This window comes from Cicer arietinum, chromosome 8 (assembly GCF_000331145.2).
Source record: "Cicer arietinum cultivar CDC Frontier isolate Library 1 chromosome 8, Cicar.CDCFrontier_v2.0, whole genome shotgun sequence".
In the NCBI taxonomy this organism is placed as follows: domain Eukaryota; kingdom Viridiplantae; phylum Streptophyta; class Magnoliopsida; order Fabales; family Fabaceae; genus Cicer; species Cicer arietinum.
In genome coordinates, this window is record NC_021167.2 from 10,073,676 (window position 1) to 10,092,411 (window position 18,736).

Here is an 18,736-nt window from a genome sequence, read left to right on the forward strand (position 1 = left end):
ACTTTCAATGAGTTTCACACTAATTCAACATTGTCATCAAAAACATTGGAATAAAGGTCTTGATGTAGATGAATCTCTTTATCCAATTGTGTTCGAACTAAAGGCCAAGATTCTTCAGTCCAACCTAACAATCATGGAATTGCACGAAACCCACAATTTCCATCAAGCACAACATATATTATCTCCTTAATATACATATGTATAAAAGTAGGAAATTGAATGTTATACGGTTGTCTTGCAGAATACTGTGTTGGTTGATTTGCATAACGTTGAGATGGTTGTCTTGCAGAATGTTGAGATGGTTGCTTTGCGTATTCTTGAGAGACATCAACATACTCCTAATATGAAGGATCATGAGAAGTATCAAATTCTTTTTTCCTTTTACTAGCTCATTTGGTTCTCACCTTCTCAGGTGGTGCAATTATTGATGTTGTATGTGGAAATACAAGTTCACACACTTTTGCCCTAAATATCCTTTGACCAATAATATTTTGCTTCTTCATGTATGTTTTCATTGCTTCCACCTCTTCTAAAAAGTCATAATCGGTTAAAGATTCTTCATCCTTCAATTCATGCTCAATGCTTAAATTTCTCCAAAAAACATGAATGATATCTAAAGGGATAACATTACCAGATATCAACAATTTTTCCAACTCACAAGCACATGGTAATCCATCAGTTGTTCTGATTGAGAAGCCATATTTTGTTTTATCAGTACCTACAATCTTCACCCTTTGTAACTCTTTGTCAATTTTTTTAAAACATTTCCTTGATACACAATGATTTAGACTTTGAAAAAATGGTGAATTATATTCGTGATCAATATCCTTGATGGTTTTCTGAAAAGACGATTTAATGATACATACTTGGTTCTTCAACATTATATTCACAACATCCCAACTCTTACATATCTCACCAAAACTAGTTTGCAACATATTTTTCAATCTCCAATGAGCAAACTCAACTCTACAAATACATTAAATAACACAAATTAAAACAAATCACATAAACTAGTAAACCATATTTTCTAAAACAAAACAAATCATAATTTAAAAATATCTGTTAGATGTTGCGTTCCCCAAATGCATCACTCTATTGGTTCAAACCTTGACAAATCTTTCTTTGTAAGGTCTCAACCATGAATCTTTCACATAATCAACAAAAAGAATAATATCGGCACACACTAGCTCAAAGTGTTGCAAGTGATTATCATACTCCTCCACACTAGTCGAATATACAATTTTTTTTCTATAAATCCATTACTTCATCTTGTCTATCATTTTTCACATATTGTTTTCATCTTGCCCCAACATTTTTTTTAATATGAAAACGAGATAGCAAATGTATTGATGTAGAAAACACAACACTAATAGCATTCATCATGACAAGATCTCTATCAATCACAATAACTTTAGTAATTAAAGTCTCAGAGACGAATAGCTGTCGTACCTTTTCAAATGCCCAGAGGAAGTTATCTTGTCGCTCTTGTTCCAAGTAAGCAAACCCAACCGAAAATGTCCAACTAGTAGATGTGACACCGACAATTTCAAGTAATGGTAACTGATATATATTTGTTTTGTATGTACTATCACATATCAAAATAAAATAAAGCGTGTTTAACAACTTTATACAATCAGGATGCGTCCAAAATATATATCTCAAAACATCTGAATTCTCTCGTCTTCTTGTCCAATGCACATAATTTTCTTATTGTATTAACTTCAACAGATGTTGCATTTCTGTGTACGAATCTCTCAATGATGATCGATAAGTACTCATTGCTTTATATATTTGACTGAGAATTGTGAGCTTAGCTTTATTTCTCTCTTTCAAAGCATTCAAAATGAATCTTGGTGCAAGCTTATATTTTGTCATGTCATTGAAAAATTTCATCTCTTCTTCGTTTAAACGCCCCAAATATGAATGACTGATTACAGTATCAAGTAAATTATGATTGTGTGTTCCACAACGAACACTAATTTTCCATCATTCACTGACACTTAACGGTATACGTTTGAAGGTAAGTAGACAATTTTCCTTGTGAGAACAAGTTACTGTTGATTTTGATTTATATCTTTCACCTCTTTCTCATCCTAAAATTAATTTGTCTTTTCTTGCACTCTTTCTAGTTGCTTTATCTGATCGAATGGTAACAATTAAAATTCCATTTTGCATTCCAATGTTTTGTGCCCATTCAAATACAGCTTCTCGAGAGGGAAATACCTACAAAATATGTTTCAAATAAAACATCAAATATATATCTATACTAAAAATTTGATCGGTGCTGGATTATCAATAATAATACCTAATCGGTGGTGAATTTTCTGTAGAATCTATAACCGTTCATGAAGCAGAAACTTCAACTCTACTCATACCTAATTTCAAAAATAGTAATAAATTTAATTAATAATAATATTATAAATTTATTTTTGAAAATAAAATTTTAATTATAATTGACAACATGGATTTTTTGAAATAAATTATAACTTTCGAAAGTTTTGAATTTTTTAAAATTTTCGAAATTGAATTACTTCGGAAGTTTGAAAGTTTCGAATTTCAAAAGTTTGAAAGTTTCGAGCATTAAGTTTCAAAAGTTTCAAATTCATCAAAACTTTCGAAAGTTTTGATGATTTATGGAAAAACACTCTTCAAAACTTTCAAATTTATCCAAAGTTTTATAACATCCTGGAAAATTGCATTTCGAAACTTTAACATTTATCAAAAGTTTTGAAATTTGTAAAAATTTCTGGAAATTTAAGTTTCGACAGTTTCATATTTAACAAAACTTTCGAAAATGTCAAAAAAAAAAAACTTTTTTATATTTCGAAAGTTTGAAATTTTATAATGTTTAGGAAGATTTTGTAATTTTCGAAAGTGGAGGTGAGAAATAGAGGTGGTAATTTCTTTTGATGGTTTTATACATAATAAAAAAAGACAATATAGTATTTTTCACTGGGATAGGGGGTGGGAGGTATAGGTGGGGTGCACGGTACAAAACACTCTCCATAATTGAACACGAAGTGGGCTTCAAGAGTCACCTATTTCACATCCTTTAAAAGCCCACACAACTTTAACTCTATGGTCTATACATTATCATTTTCAGAGTTGGTCATTCAACTATGGAATACAACGGCTCTGCTATGTTTATAAAACTTATTGAATTCTATTTTTTTATATAAAATAAATTTAGTGCAAAGAGATGATGCTTAGTCTAAGGTAAAGAGAACCTTATTTTGATTGAACATTTAAAAATAAATTTAAATTTGTTTTCATCTAATGAAACTAGCATGAATTGAACTCTAATTATTAATAGATGACTTTTCTATAAACATATAGAGTAGACAAAAATGAAAACTTTAAGGAACTTGCTATTCACAATCAGGATTAATATGCAAGATACCAAATTGGGCATTAAAATTTTCTTCCTATATACAAAACATAAGATATTGTTTTTTGTTTTCAGTTTTCACTCTAACAAAAATTAATTCTTCATCCAACTCATTGTGTTGTTGTTAGTTTTGAGCTTTTCTTGATGCTATGTGATTTTGCGTTTTGTCCTTGTGGCACATCTTGTGCTATAGTATCTAATAAAATTTTAGCTTATAAAAATAAAAAACTTCAAATTTTGCATACACTATACATTAAATTTTACCCATCCTTTTCTTATCCATCCTAGCCTGCAAGTAATTGGCTACAACTTTTATAAATTCAACCTTCAATTGTCGGTAGACTAAGGTAAGGAGTGAGGATATTACACCGTGCATTATACGTACCATGCAATACACATGGGATGTAGAGAGAGTGTACTGACAAAATAAGTTATGTTCAGAACCATTTCTGAGCCCTTATACAGTCAACATTCAATTGATTCACAAGTCAATATTACTTCACATTCCCATTATGATATATTTTATATCCTTCTTTTGATTCACCAATTATTTATGATATATGTTGTGATGTTATGAGATGTAATTAAAATATATTTTTTTTAGAGATTGTGGATGTATGTTTGAGAAAAAACTATCTCTTGTAAGTTTTTTTCCGAGTGTATTATTATTTGATTGTCATTTGATAACTGTTGCGATTTTCTCTAATTTTAAAATTTTTCCCAGTGTATATTTTTGTATTTTGATTATATTTTTTTTATTTGTCTATTTATGTTTTTCTTCAACATCTGATGAGAGTTTTTGATTTTATTCAAGAAAATAGAATTATTAGTATCTTATCTGTTGCAACTTGATCTTCTACATTAAAAAAGAAGAGTGTGAAAAAGTATTGTTTCAAAAAATTCTTGTTAGGAAAAATTTGATTTTCAAATTATTTTTTGTAACTCACCTCTTTTTCCTAAAAAAATTATTTAGTGCACCTTTAGAGTATGTTAAATTATATTGTAAAATTTGATATAGAAAAATTTAATTGACGAATCAAATTTAGTTTGGTAGAAGAACGAGAGTGGATTCTAATATATTAAATCATTTTATCGAAAATTTTCTTGACAATATAGTTCAGGGGAATAACAATAATGCAAATATATAACACAAAAGACTTACATTCAAGGAGAATATAAAATCTAACTTTATTCTAAAATATCTAATATACTGCTCCCGTGCCACTCCAACACCAATTTCGGCAATATAAAAAATCATTATGTTACTATGGTGGAACTTTATTTAAAATCATGTAGATCACTTTAGCTTATTTCAGGTCAATTACGATGGATTACGATTGCTTATCATATATTTTTTGGTAATTATTTGTATGATACCTTTATATTATAATGCAAAAAATCCAAAACAACAATAAAGAGTTGTCTAAAAGAACTAATAGTATATTGCATTTATTGAGGTGAGATAAATGTTATTTTTTTTTTAGAAAATAGGAGATGTATTATCAGTGTAAAGTGATTTTATAATGTAATATTTAATGAGAATTATGTATTCTATTAAATTATTTTATTTTTATAAAAATATTTTAAAATATAGAACTGTGTGTATATGCTAAACAACTTTGCTCATCTCCATGTGGTCTCCAATAATGAGAGACTCAAATTAAGGATCAATAAAACTAATCAAATCCACTCATATGATTAGACCCCATTGCAAGCCAAAACAAACTATACACTATTTTCTTTTTCTTACTTTATAGTACAAATTAATCAGTCATATCTAGACGTGTTCAAATGTCATTCCCTCAATCACTGGCTCCGATCCCTAGAAATAAATTTTTTAATTCACCACGCCAGGTGAATTTCCCCTTACCACTATTCAAAACATTTGCTTTGCCTTTTCTTGAATATTCCCATCGAGTAAACTATTTTAATTTTGTTATAATGTCTAGTGCTCATAACAATTAGTATTATATAGTATATAATTATTAATTATGATATATCATCGTACCAACAAGATAAGATAACAACGACTTCAAATTAGTAAGCTAGTGCTCAAAATTTTCAATTATTGACCTTGATAGTTTGGCTTTAGAGAAATGCAAAATAAAAATAGAGCCATTCAACTAACATAGGATTCTAAACTTCATCACGTGGTTTGTCCCTTTACAACGTTATTCTATGAGAAACTACGTCACAAAAGAATTTAGAGGGAACCTTCCCACTCTAAGCATGACTTAGTGTGAAGTAAGTGGGTGGTCATTTGCACATACACATATTTATGCATGTTACTTTTAAATAATAACAATAATGATATATTAATATGAAACTTTTTTTTTTCTAAAATAAGTACCCTCTCTTTTTCTAAAGTTGTTTCTATCACACTTAATTTCTTTCTATTTTTGGAATTTACAATAATTAACAAAAAGTTTTTAAATTATATTATAATAATAAATTAAGTACATATTTAAACTTCTCACGTTGAACCACCATAATTTTAAAAACTCAATTGTTATTTTTTGTAATATTATATTATTTTTGGATAGGTTTTAATATTACGTTGTGTTAGCATGAAGAAAAAAGTGTATAGACTTGTAGACTAGTTAGGTTGTTGGTGCACTAAATGTATAGGAAAAGACTACTTAATTGATATGTGGGGTACCCTATAGAAAGACCCTGAATTCAAAAAATAGAAGATGCCAATAGACTTTGAATTAAGCTAATTGGACCTATGGCTACATGACCAAGTAGTCTTTGGTCTCAACCAATCAAAATTAAGAAGTATCCGTGCAACATTAAACTTGAAATAATCATTTTATTTTAAAATAATTTTTTTAAGTTAGTTAATTATTGTAGAAGGAAGAAATATGTATTTGATATTACATTAAATTTGTCAAAATTGCATTAAATCACAATAATTTTAAAAATTGTATGTGTCAATTCACATTAACTAATTATAGTTGTATTGTCATACCAACCATACACTTACATTTACATGTTTAATTGCTTGGATTTTTCACCTAAAATTTCACATTACTACCCATGATCATGAACTGTGACACACATACATATTAGACAAAAAAAGCTAGAAACTAGTACTATTTTAATTTATGTACATTTAAATAAATCAACAATGGAGTACTAGATTCAATCTATATTACCACATCAAACGAAACAGATCAGAAACATGGACCAGACAAGGTCAATTGTTTTGCAGAACTAAAAGAAGATGAAACGTGCAATGTAAAGAAGTCTCTTTTATTCCTTTATACTAAACTTTATACAAAAATAACACAATCTCTTAACTACTCAATTAGCTCTAGCTACATTAACATTACCAAAGGAAACAATTTAGTGGTCGAAAGTGTAGTCCAATGGTATAAATTAAAACACTTAAGAAGAAAAAAAAAAGTTACATAACAGAACCAAATGTTGTAGGTAGCTATGATGAATTAGCTATATAGCTCTTTGAACATGGCGTATGAAAACAGATTCTAACTCAGGTGGAGTGAAAAACTCTTTTCCTCCACGAAGATAATTGAATTTCAAAGAAGACTTTCTCTTCTTAGGAGCTGGTGGACATATCAAAGATGTTGGAATCCTTGTTCCTTCCCCTCTTGGTGTAGTTGAACACTCTTCTTCCATTTCACTAATTTCCTCTTCTTGTTCAATTTTCTCCAAAGGGATTGTATTTATTGGCTTCAATTGTGTTCTTAAATTGATGATGACCCATTTTCTATTATTCTCTGAATTTTCCAACACTCCTTCCACTTTTGATGATTTCTCATGTAACCCCATATTTAAACTCCAAAAAAGTTTTAATTTTCTATGAAGGGAATAAAAATTATGGCTTTTTCTTCTTTTTATCACTTTTGGGTAGTGAAAAAGAGTTAGAAGAAGAATAAAGAGAGGAATTGGAAAAGTTTTTGCACTGAGAAAGAATTTAATGAAAAAAAAAAAGGAAGTATGGTTTGGGATAGTTCAATGGAAAGAGCTTGTTTGAGAAGCTGGTTTAGTTTGTTGAAAAGGTGAGGGGACAGAGGAAAAGTAGGTTCAAGTGTTTGAGGAATTTTATAGAGAATTTGGTGTGCATGTAAAATGATTTGTAGTGTTTCTTTAGATATAGAAAATACTAGAAAAGAAAAAACGTTTTGTATAAAAGAGACATTTTGTTAAACAAATAAAATAAAAGAATAAAAGAGACATTTTGTTAAACAAATAAAATAAAAGAATAAAAGAGACATGCACTTGCTATAATTGTAATAGCAAGTGTGACGAGATTAAAATCATATATAAAGTTCATTTGTAGTAAAAAAAATCATATTTGCATGTAACAATACCTTTTACATTTCTATATTTTAATAACATGTGGATTTATTTTTTGAAATTACAAATATTACTACGGTAAATGTTATTTTGTTTTATTTTTAATATTTTAAAAAAATTATTTCATTCCATTTTTTAAGTAGTAAGTTGCATCTCCAAAATGTGATAATATGATAACATTTATAATTTTTTTTATTTTAATTTTCATATATACTAGGTTGCATTCTAAGGAGAAGGCCATTTATTTTTATTTTTGGTTTAATTTAATAAAGATATAAGTAAAGATTATTAAATAAATAATAAATAAAAAATTAACTATTAATAATATAAGTTAATGAGATTGAGTGAGTTGTCAGCAATATATGCACAAAATTTTGCATAAAGAAGATGGAAGGTGAAATAGTAAGTCTAATGCTTATCAAGTCATGTAATTCGACCAAAGCAACTATTTACTTCATAGTACACAAGACAGTAAATTCGAGAGAGATGATTGATTGAGTATTCAAGGCTAGCTTTTATAAAATATTATACAACGGTAGAAAATGTCAAGCTTTACATGTCTCTCGTTCAAATATATCATAGTTGTATATAGTTGTATGTTGTAACATTAATCACAATGATTCAATTATTTTGCTTGAGGTGTACAAATTAACTAATGTATTAAACGTCTCTAATAAAGAGTTCGTAGTGATGACCAATGAAAAAGGAGAAATTATGTGTGAATGTTATGAAATACATAGACTTCATAAATGTTGTTGAAATAATGTTGATATGGTGTGATAAATAAAAAGCAAATGGAGAGAGAAAGGCGAGTTGTTGTGACGTAAGAGAGAGAGAGAGAGAGAAAAGAAGCAAAGAGTGAAATGCGGGTGCCCGTTGCAGTAGCTGACCGCAGCAGCATCATTCACAATAAATGGATTTTGGCGCCAACTTTTCTATTGGGGGAGGGAATTCATTCTTCCTTTTATTCCATCGTATACCTTTCCATTTATTCAAAAAAAAAAATATTTATAATTTCAAGAATCACATAAATTGTACATCTCTTAAAAATAAAAAAATATATTTAATTAAAAATTACAAATAAGTACATTAATTTGTCATGATTTAGAATATCTTAATATATTATCTATTAAATGTTAATTTAATAATAATAGTTTAACTTTATAATTTTAAATAACAAAATTTAAATATCATCGGAGACAATCATAAAATAGTCACGAGTATTACTATTATTAATACTCATTCGGTTCTTAAATATTGGTTGTATTTGATTATTTTACATCGATTAAAAATAAATAATAAATAAAAAGAAGAAAAATGTAATTTTGTTAATTTATTTTTATTATTTATTGATGTATTCTCGTTATAATGAAAATATAATTATAGTGATAATTATTCTAGATAAACATCTTTTTTAAATGAATTATTTTAAATAAAAAAGAGTCACATTTTTTATAAATGTCTCTCTTGATGATGTCAAAATTATTTTGAGAGGCGAACAAAGTTGTGGTAACATGAGACCCAAAACAACAAGATCGATAGAAGTTTTTCATCTTATCATATGCTTGACATAAAATTTATACTTATCTAACAATGATTTACATGGTTATAAATTATGGTTGCAATCATTTTGAGGTATGCCGTAAATTTTGATATTGTGGTCAAATTGGAACAAGTACAATTAATGTGGCTATAGTAATTATAGCTGAAATGCTATTGTTGATGTCCTAAAATCTTTATATTGCAATTTAGAACTACAACGATTCATCTCAATCATGTAAAAATTACTATTTTTAAATTTTAATTAAATTGATAAATATTAAAATTGTTGAATTGAATTTTGACTTTGAACTTAATACTTAACACTTGTGTGAATTGATTTTAGTGAAGTTTATTATTCCTTTAAAAAAAAATTACTACACAAAAAACTTAAAAATTTGTGTACTTTGTAAAAATATTCTCTATTACAATATTTTTAAATTAATTTTACTTATTAATAATAAAACTAAAACATTTAAAATAAATAATTATCTATCTTTTAAAAACAATAAAAATATTTAAAATATATTTTTATTATTTCTAAAAATAAATTATCATGAACTAATTATTTTATTTTCTCTTTGTAACAATGGTTATTTTTAAGAGTCTTCCACAAAATAAATTAGTAAATGAATTTATTACCTTGAAAAAGTAAGACTATTATACTCAATGCATTCCCATTACTTTCTGTTTTGTTTTGAAATAAATAAATAAATAAACTAATGAACTTTATATAAAAGGCAGACAACATGGATAAGAATATATATGGTGTAAAAACAATCAACATCCGTAGAGTTTCAAAGTTACTTTTAAATGTTCTATATTCCATAATTAATAGCTTTTACCTATGGGATTCCCATAGCTTTACAACTTGGAAAAGAAAGTCCTTTTTATCCCAAACTTTTTTTTTTACAGTTTTTTCCCTAAACTTTATCTAAATTTAAATAAATAATGATTTTTTAAAATTGAAAAAATCATGATAACTTGTTAAAATTTTGTTAATCCTATCATAAAACTAAACATACATTAGATGATCTCACAATTTTAAAATAAGAAAACCAAAGGAACATAGCAATTCCAAAAGAAACAAAATGTAAACTCCAACATATATTTGCAACTTTTGGAAGCAATTATTGGTCCTTTTTTTATTGCTCGAATTTATCAATGGCCAATATAGTGCAGAGGAGCAAAAGGACAAAACTCAGCTACAATACTATATTTGTTGGTATCTACTAAAAAACATATAATATGTGAACACAAGTAGTATTGAGGAAGTAATGAGCTTAAACTAAAGTTGTACAGTGTGTTGATATAACCATGTCTTTTCGTTGAACAGTACTTACAACACTATAATAAAACCTCTTGGCTCTAATTATAAGTAGTATTTGGGAGAAATTTATAAATATTTTTATTTCAATTTATCAGATGCATTATTTATTATTATCTTTTTAAATATATCTCTTATTAATACTATTAATTTATTTTAAAATATAAAAAATCAAGTTTAATATATTTAAATATAAATATTATTTTAAAAACATTCATAATGAAATAAACACATTAATTATTTTACTAATTTTTCATAATAAAAGTGAAAAAAAGAACGAAGGCTTATAACTAGAGACATGTAGTATTTAGCTAACTTTTGAATATGAAAAGAAAAAGATGTATACCATATGAATGATTAAAAAAATTAAGCAAAATACATCTCGAAGTTCTTTATAGTTTACAAAAGTAGTAATTTCGTCTTTTAAGTTTTTTTTGTTATAATTTACTCTTTTAAGTTTAGTCCAGTTTTCACTTAGAACTTTTAACTTTTTATTTTTTTATTTAATCATTTAAGTTATATTTTACTTTTAATATTAACATTTAAGTTATATTAAATTACGTTTGTAGTAGTCTATTAAATTTAACCATTTTTTTAAATTACTTTTAAAATCTAATTCAATCAACATAGTAAATTGTAAAGGACATCAGAATGTATTTTGTCAAAAAATTAACTATGGTGACTAATCACTCAAGCTAACCCTGATCTATTTAAAGGGTTGACATGTCTCAAATTCCAATCTATTTTTTTCAAAACGATATCAATATTCTCTCTTTAGCCTCGTATGTTTCATTTTGTTTAAGTTTTAATTGGTTAAAAATTCAAAGAGAATATACGGGAAAAATAGTCCAAAAGTATATTTATTTCAAAAGAAACTCCATCATCTCCCATATAATAAGGTTGAAGCTTTTCTTGGGACTTGTAAAACACATGACATAGGGATATAATATATATTTTTTGACAAAGGACAATAGAGACAATTATTATATTCAAAATGATTGTTTGCCATGATAGCACAACATATAATAAAGGCACAAGAGAAATTAAATAAATATACATGGATGATTGTCAGTGATATATAGAAGAAAACCTAAGGTTTGAGAAGCAGGGTATGTTTTATGATGCATAAGTATGATGCAAATTTTACAATGATTTCATTACAACCTTGAATAACCTCTATGGTCTTCATATTGCTCCATGAAATCATCATTGAACTTTTTGAAACTATCCATAATAGCAGGCATTTCTTCCTCAGCTGGTAATATAGTTGTCCTCAAATGGAACACCCTATACAAAGTTTAGTACAAAGAATCATAAGAAAGTAAACCAATGGAATGTTTAGAGTCAGTTTACTTCTCATGTTTTCTGTTTCTATTTTCACTTATAAATTAAATATTAGAAAAGATGTTATTTCAAATCATTGTTTTCAGTATTTTCGATAATGCATTCTCTCTATTAAAATTAAAAAGAAAAATCAATAACAAAATGTTATTTCAACCACTCACATACAAAGTAAAAATTGAAAATGTTGTTGAAAAGGATTGTATTGTTCGAGAAAACTTTTTCTATTTTTAATCTTTATTTTCACTATGTTTCCTACTTTCTAAGCTTTGTATTGAAAACAAAGTGAAAACAAGAGACAATTTTGTTAATTAAAAGTAAAAATAGAAATTGAAAATGAAAACAAACCCTTATATGTTGTAGTTCTTAAAGTTTCCTTGAGAGATATATTAAATGTCACTATGGTGGAAAAACAATTCTGATTTAGCCTAAAAATGGCATAGAAAAAGGAATAAATATGAGTAAATAAAGGGATGAGTGTGTACCCTTCTTTCTGTCCAAATCCTGAACCAGGAACAGTAGATATGCCAGTAGCTTCCAAAAGCTTGAGACAGTAGAAAACATCAGGAGCCTTTCCAGCCTGTTTAGCAGTCTCTAAAGCTTTTGGTGGCAATACAATTTGAGGGAATGAATACATGGCACCTGAACAAAACTCAAATGGATCACTAATAGTTTACCAGGCACGAAACAGTCCGAAAAGGTCGTTTTGAAACACCGTCGTTTATACCTTCTGTGAAATTACAAACAACATTCCTGCAGCTGTTGAATCCATCAGTCATTATCCTTGCTCTTCTTCTTAGTGATCCAAGTATTCCTTTGCTGCATATCATACAGAATTGTCAATTTTTACTAGCTAAAGAGCGATCTTCTTATGACTTCAGATCAGAGTCAGACATTTGGAAAGGTATGCGAGAAACAAAATGAGACAACAAAATTCGACAACAGTGTAGACGATTAATGGAATTCAAATACATAGTTAATTACGTTTAGTAGATGGTTAATAGATATAACAAAGTGTCGCAACTCATTAACCATCAACAAAACCAATTAACCACGATTTTGCATGTCATTCGTTAACCACAATTTTCAGCTGTATATTTGAACACAAATTATAGTTAGTATAGATCATGTGTATTTGAAAACCTCAATCATTTTAACATAATTTGGATGGTTATAATAAATATCATGTATAGTTGAACACCTGAAAATCGTAGTTAATTATATTCGGCAGATGGTTAATGAGTAGTGACATTGTATTATATTCATTAACCACCCATTGAACGCAATTAACCACATATTTGAACTGTGTTAACCATCTAAATTGTTGTCAATTTTTGTTGACATTTGTGTCAAAATATCATTTTTCTTTAGCAAATTAGTCTTTAGGATGATTACCTTTCCCTAAGATATTGCTCATAAGAAATATCTCCAGGTTTGGGTGGATTGACCATTAGTCCCATCTGTAAAACAAGGTAAAAATGTGGTAAAGAATGAGGAAAATGAGAGAGGGAAAAGAGAACAAGGCTTTGCTAAAATTATATTTTGAACAAATAAGTCAAAATAAAAATATCAAACAAAAAAGCATTCAGTGCTAACTCACAAATATTTGTGCTGGAACATTTGGACTAAGTGATATTGATGCAACTTTATAGATCTCATCAACTGTCTGCATAAGAAAATGAGAATCAAAGAAAAACATCAGCAGTGTAGCTATAATAAAAGCATTCATGTGCTTTCACATCGTGGCGTAAGCTTCATGGATATTAGTTCATGACAAATCTATATTATCCAAATGTTACAAGAAATGCAAGAAAATTCAGTATCAAAGATTATGAAGAGACAAACCTCTGGAGAAATGTTGACCATTTCAAAATATCCACCCCGCTGTCCGCATTCACCATAATACCCTTTTGACACTGAGTGAAAAGAAACAAGCTGAACTTCCTTGCTCAGAGGTGGCCCAATGTCCATCAAAACCTTTATGAGTAACGTAAAAAAACTACAGTATTAGCTCAAGAAAACAACCAAGGCAAGACATTGGATTAGCAATGCAGTAAATATACCTTTTTAGAACTAATGAAGGGTCGTTCGTCCTGATATATATTTGTCTGGTAAACCTCATCTCCGAGCAAGACTAAATTTTCTTCGTAACAAAATTGCAAAACCTCTCGTAAATTTGCTTCACTAAGGCATTGACCAGTAGGGTTTCCAGGATTTATGATCACCATTGCTTTAACCTGATCAAATTGTAGAATGTTAAAAATATAATTCATCATTGCACAATTTAGTCACAGCAGAAATACAGTACCAAGAAAAGGAAGAAAAGTATCAATAACAATTGGTTTGAATATGAGAAGATTCATGCTTTTCACATTGATTTAATATCTTCCAAACATTTAAGCATTCATTTTTTGTAAGTTCTATCTACAAATAGAGTGGAACTTCACATTGGTGAAGAAAAAGCACATACAGTTAATCCTTTACGGCGAGCCTCAGCAACTGATCTACGAAGTTCAATAGTATCAAGACCCCAATTCGCTGTTTCTTCGAGGTAGTACGGAACAAGAGAACCACCAAGAAGAGCAATTGTTGCAGAGTAGAGTGGATATTGTGGGACTGGAACCAAAATCTGGCAATAAAAAGTGTTGGAAAATTGTTTGAAAGGGCAATGTGACTACAAAATGTAAGAAAAAGACTATATTACCCCATCTCCTTGGCCTCTAATGATGGTATTTAATATCTGCATCACAGCCTTGCTCGCACCATCGGTAAGATATATGAACTCCGGATCGCTACAAATAGAGGAAGAAGTAATTAATCACTTTACCAAAAAAAAATGGAAGCTAAACTTAAGATCCTTTATAAGAGGTTTTTAAAATACAAAATAGGAAAAAGTTGCAAGTACGAAAGCATAAATACCTTGGATAACCATCACGCCTCTGTATGAACTCTGCCACTTCCTTCCTCACTCCTGGAACACCTCGAGAATCACTATAAGCACCTACAGCATAGCATTAGTTGCTGCACATCACTAGAGATTCTCATATCATAGAAAAGTCTTAATTCTTAAATCTGTTTTAAAGAGAAGAACTGGAGAAATACTCCAAGGTGCAATAGTCATAGTAAGATGCAAGTGGATTACCACTAATTATATGCGAAAATTGATCAACTAAACTATTAGAAATAAACCATTCATGATTCTAATAAAATTTACACAAGGTAGAATGGATCTATGCAATTGCATGTCATTTGAAGCCAAAGGGATCTTGTGTGAGGGGTGTCAGATACAAAATAATTCATGATCATTTATCTAACAGCTTAAGTTTTCGGTATAGTTGGTTCTCATGACATAAACTATTTCCAAATATCTTGTAGGTGCAACCATCTTCTTGAAGCAAGTTCTTATTGGGTTAACTCACAAATGATCATGGATCCTTATGCAAGAAAAAATAACGATAATTAAATGGAAAATTCTGCAAACAGATATAAAGGGTACCTCAAAATTTATGGTCATAGTCTGGCATTGCATCAATAATCTAAAATTCAAACTAAAAATAGCAAAACTTTGACCAGTGTACTCCGTTAATGAAAGTTGTTTAATTTTTTTAGCAAGAGAATACCTAAACCACCCGATGTCAACGAGAGATACTGTTTAGCTCTTGCAATTGCATCGGCGGGGAATATCAGTCCAACGTTAGGATCATCAAGTAGGAAAGGAGCCTGGCACAAAGCAACAACCTGCCCAGGAAAAATTGCAATCGGTTAGCTGTTACGAACCACATTAGCATAATCAACAAATAAGATACTTTAAGTAGAAATAATGTAGTTATGCTGAACCTGGCGAGGGAAGGTCAGTGGTTTCTGTCCCAAAGCATGTGGGTTGCCAACATTAGTGAATATAATCTGCCAATATTTGAAAACAAGTTATTATCTGAGCAACTCAACTATGAGGAGAGAAGTAAACTAATAAACTAATAGTATACAGAATATGACTATCTTTACATTAACATATACTCAGCTTTTTATGCAATCCACTCTCAGGATATATAAGTTGACAAGCAGATATAACTTTCTATATCTAACCTGCAAAATAATTTCTACTATACCTTTTTGCCCTCCTTCTGAAGCTCGGTAGCTCGAAGGTATAGTTCACCTCTGACAGCATACTGAGCCTTCTTCACATTTTCGTTTATCGACTCATAGTCTAAGGGTTTTGGTGGCATGGTGAAGTAGAAGATTTCTTGCAGATGTCACTAAAAGAATACAAAAAACAGAACTACTAACAAATTAAATGCCAACCAAAATAATTCAAAGAGGGAAAAGACTAAAGAAAAATAAGAATCGTCTAGTTGCTACTCATGATATAAAACATCAGAAAACTGCCTTATTCTACTACATGTTATATTTTTAAATTAAAAACTTAGGGATGTCACTGCAATCTTATTGATTTTTCAATAACAGAATTCAAGCAAACTAGTGAAGTAAAGACTGACATGCTAGATGCATAGTACCAAAATCATACGCAATTAGATCCTCTCTGCCCCCTTCTATCTCTCGAGCGAAATCGCATTCGTTCAATTAATTCAACGACTAAGATATCTGGCTAGAGAGGATGGAGAGCTAACTTTATCATAGATCATATGTTATGTACACTTTGTGCGTGTTTGGATTCACACTGAGCCACCGCGATTTTGCCAAAAGCTACACTTTGAAGCTTAAACAAATTCGCGGTGCTACCGTAATTTTGCCTAACTCGCCGCAAATCAAAACCTACACGATATCAACTGAAAATGATTTTTCCTCTATAATTAATTCTAACTCGAAGTTAGAATTTGTAGTTTTTAACTCCAAACGCAAGTTTTACACTCAAGTTTATTTTTCAACTCACGTGAACACATTCAAAGAAAAACCATTTTACATTCAACTTAGTTTTAACTAAACTCTAAAAATCAATTTCTGTGGACACAGTAGAACTGAGCACACATTAGTACTTTAAGAAACATAACATATTCCCTATGATGGAACAAATGCACTATCAAAAATTTGCATGATAATAGAGATAACAGAATAACAGAATTCAATTTCACAAAAGATAGCAGAATCAAAGAAAACCAGCAAAATCACGCGCACTCACGAATCTGAGTTCCCCCCAACTCAAAATTAATGAAAATGAAGAGACAAAGTATAGAAAAATTGCATTCTAAAATCGACAAAAATCACAGTCAAATCATGACACCGTTCGCAATCCATTCCAAATTCCTGAAGAAACCCCATCATACAAAACCAAAATTTGATTTGTAAAACAAAAATGGGAATCAAGGATCCTTAAAATTAACAGAAACCCAATTGACACAAAAGGAAAAAGATTCGATTTTTATCTTTTAATTTCAACTGGGTGGTTTCATCATGTTTGTATGAATCAATCGCAGTTGAGAAACGTTACCTGCAGAATTGGTTTGAAGCTTTTGGGGACCCTAACAGTGTGTTATTATGACAACCTTAGATTGATAGAAGAAACACTCGGTGATGATAAACAAGAAGTATTATAGTTCACAATGTTATACATATGTGACAAAAAAAGTGTGTTTTTATTTTTTGTCTGTAGCAAAAAGTTTAATTTATGTGGCAGTGGCAGTTGTTGAACAAAATGGCAGAATCATAGCCACTGAAAAAAAGGGTTCAAATGGATTATTGAATTTTGCTAGAGATAATGCTTGTGTTAGAATTGTGGCCTAGCTTTAGGCTTAAAGGGTTATGTCAGTAGATAACAAGGCTCTGGCTTTGAGTTGAGTCTCTCTGATTGTGTTTTGACAAAATGTGTTGATGTCATTTTCTTTTGGTGGAGTGGTTCATGTTTGTTTGTTTGATTGTTTATTTAAGGATATGGTCTTTAAATTTATTCTATTTCACTCTTCTCTTCTTTGTTCTTTGCCTTATTTTTGTAAAAAGGTGGAACTTTTATTTATGTCACATTATTTCCTTGAAAAATCAATGCAATAATAGCAAAGAAATTAGAATGATAATGTTACAAAAATTGTCAGTGATCATACAAATCCTATTCTTATTCAGTAGCTTTGGCTCAAGTATACAATTAAGTTGGAGGTGATGTAAAATGAAACAACAGTTTAAAAAAAAATTGATTTTTAGATGTTGAGATTATGATATTACAACTATAGAGAGAGTGTGAGAAGGTCATGGTTGTAGCATCCCCTATATGTTTATATGTATCTATATTACTAATTACTTCATAATTTTTGTCATGTTTTATTTTTATTTTTATAAAATATTAGTTTTGAAATATTTTGAAACAAAATTTTATTTAGTTAAATATTAAGAATGATTTTGTATGATCAAATGCTTTGGAGATGTATAAACTATAATGTTTTGGGCTTTTTACTATATATATGCACAACCACTTTTAAGAGCTTATGCTTATTTGCAATTGCATCCTTCATTAACCTCATTTGGCTATTCTTTTATAGCGACTCATAAAAGTAAACATCTTCCTCTCATCTCAACTTATTATTATTCACTTTGCTTTTATGATTAATATAATATATTAAAAATTAATAAAAAATATTTTCTTTTTTAATATAAGTGGAATGATCAAATACGATTCAATAATTATTTAGGTATTAAGGAAGTATATAATACTAGATGAAGGTAGTAACATGTAGAAGAAGTATCTACAAAAAAATTTTAAAAAATTATATAAAAAGTTTGTTCAATCCAATATATAGAAAACTTTAGAGTTTAGTAACCACTTATAAAAAATATATGAGAATTGTATTGTGCACCTCCACTTGTATCTTTCATCT

At 29.0% G+C, this 18,736-nt stretch overlaps 3 protein-coding genes across 3 annotated transcripts; all 3 read right to left on the reverse strand.

Moving 5' to 3' along the window:
• Nucleotides 1-131: 131 nt before the first annotated feature.
• Nucleotides 132-935, reverse strand: LOC140919054 (uncharacterized). Its single transcript, XM_073364562.1, has 2 exons — nt 405-935; nt 132-338 (listed from the first exon to the last, which is right to left on the reverse strand). The coding sequence occupies exons 1-2, from the start codon at nt 933-935 to the stop codon at nt 132-134; spliced, it is 738 nt and encodes a 245-aa protein (XP_073220663.1).
• A 5,906-nt stretch (nt 936-6,841) lies between these two features.
• Nucleotides 6,842-7,183, reverse strand: LOC101507976 (cyclin-dependent protein kinase inhibitor SMR6-like). The gene has a single exon (XM_004489728.4). It carries the CDS (start codon nt 7,181-7,183, stop codon nt 6,842-6,844), a length of 342 nt encoding a protein of 113 aa, XP_004489785.1.
• A 4,365-nt stretch (nt 7,184-11,548) lies between these two features.
• On the reverse strand, nt 11,549-17,540 carry LOC101508288 (glutamate--glyoxylate aminotransferase 2). Its single transcript, XM_004489730.4, has 14 exons — nt 17,362-17,540; nt 16,025-16,171; nt 15,756-15,821; nt 15,539-15,656; nt 14,838-14,919; nt 14,623-14,710; nt 14,389-14,547; nt 13,982-14,155; nt 13,764-13,895; nt 13,519-13,584; nt 13,314-13,378; nt 12,646-12,737; nt 12,404-12,560; nt 11,549-11,864 (listed from the first exon to the last, which is right to left on the reverse strand). Exons 2-14 carry the CDS (start codon nt 16,139-16,141, stop codon nt 11,735-11,737), a joined length of 1,446 nt encoding a protein of 481 aa, XP_004489787.1. The 5' UTR covers nt 16,142-16,171; nt 17,362-17,540; the 3' UTR covers nt 11,549-11,734.
• Nucleotides 17,541-18,736: the final 1,196 nt, after the last annotated feature.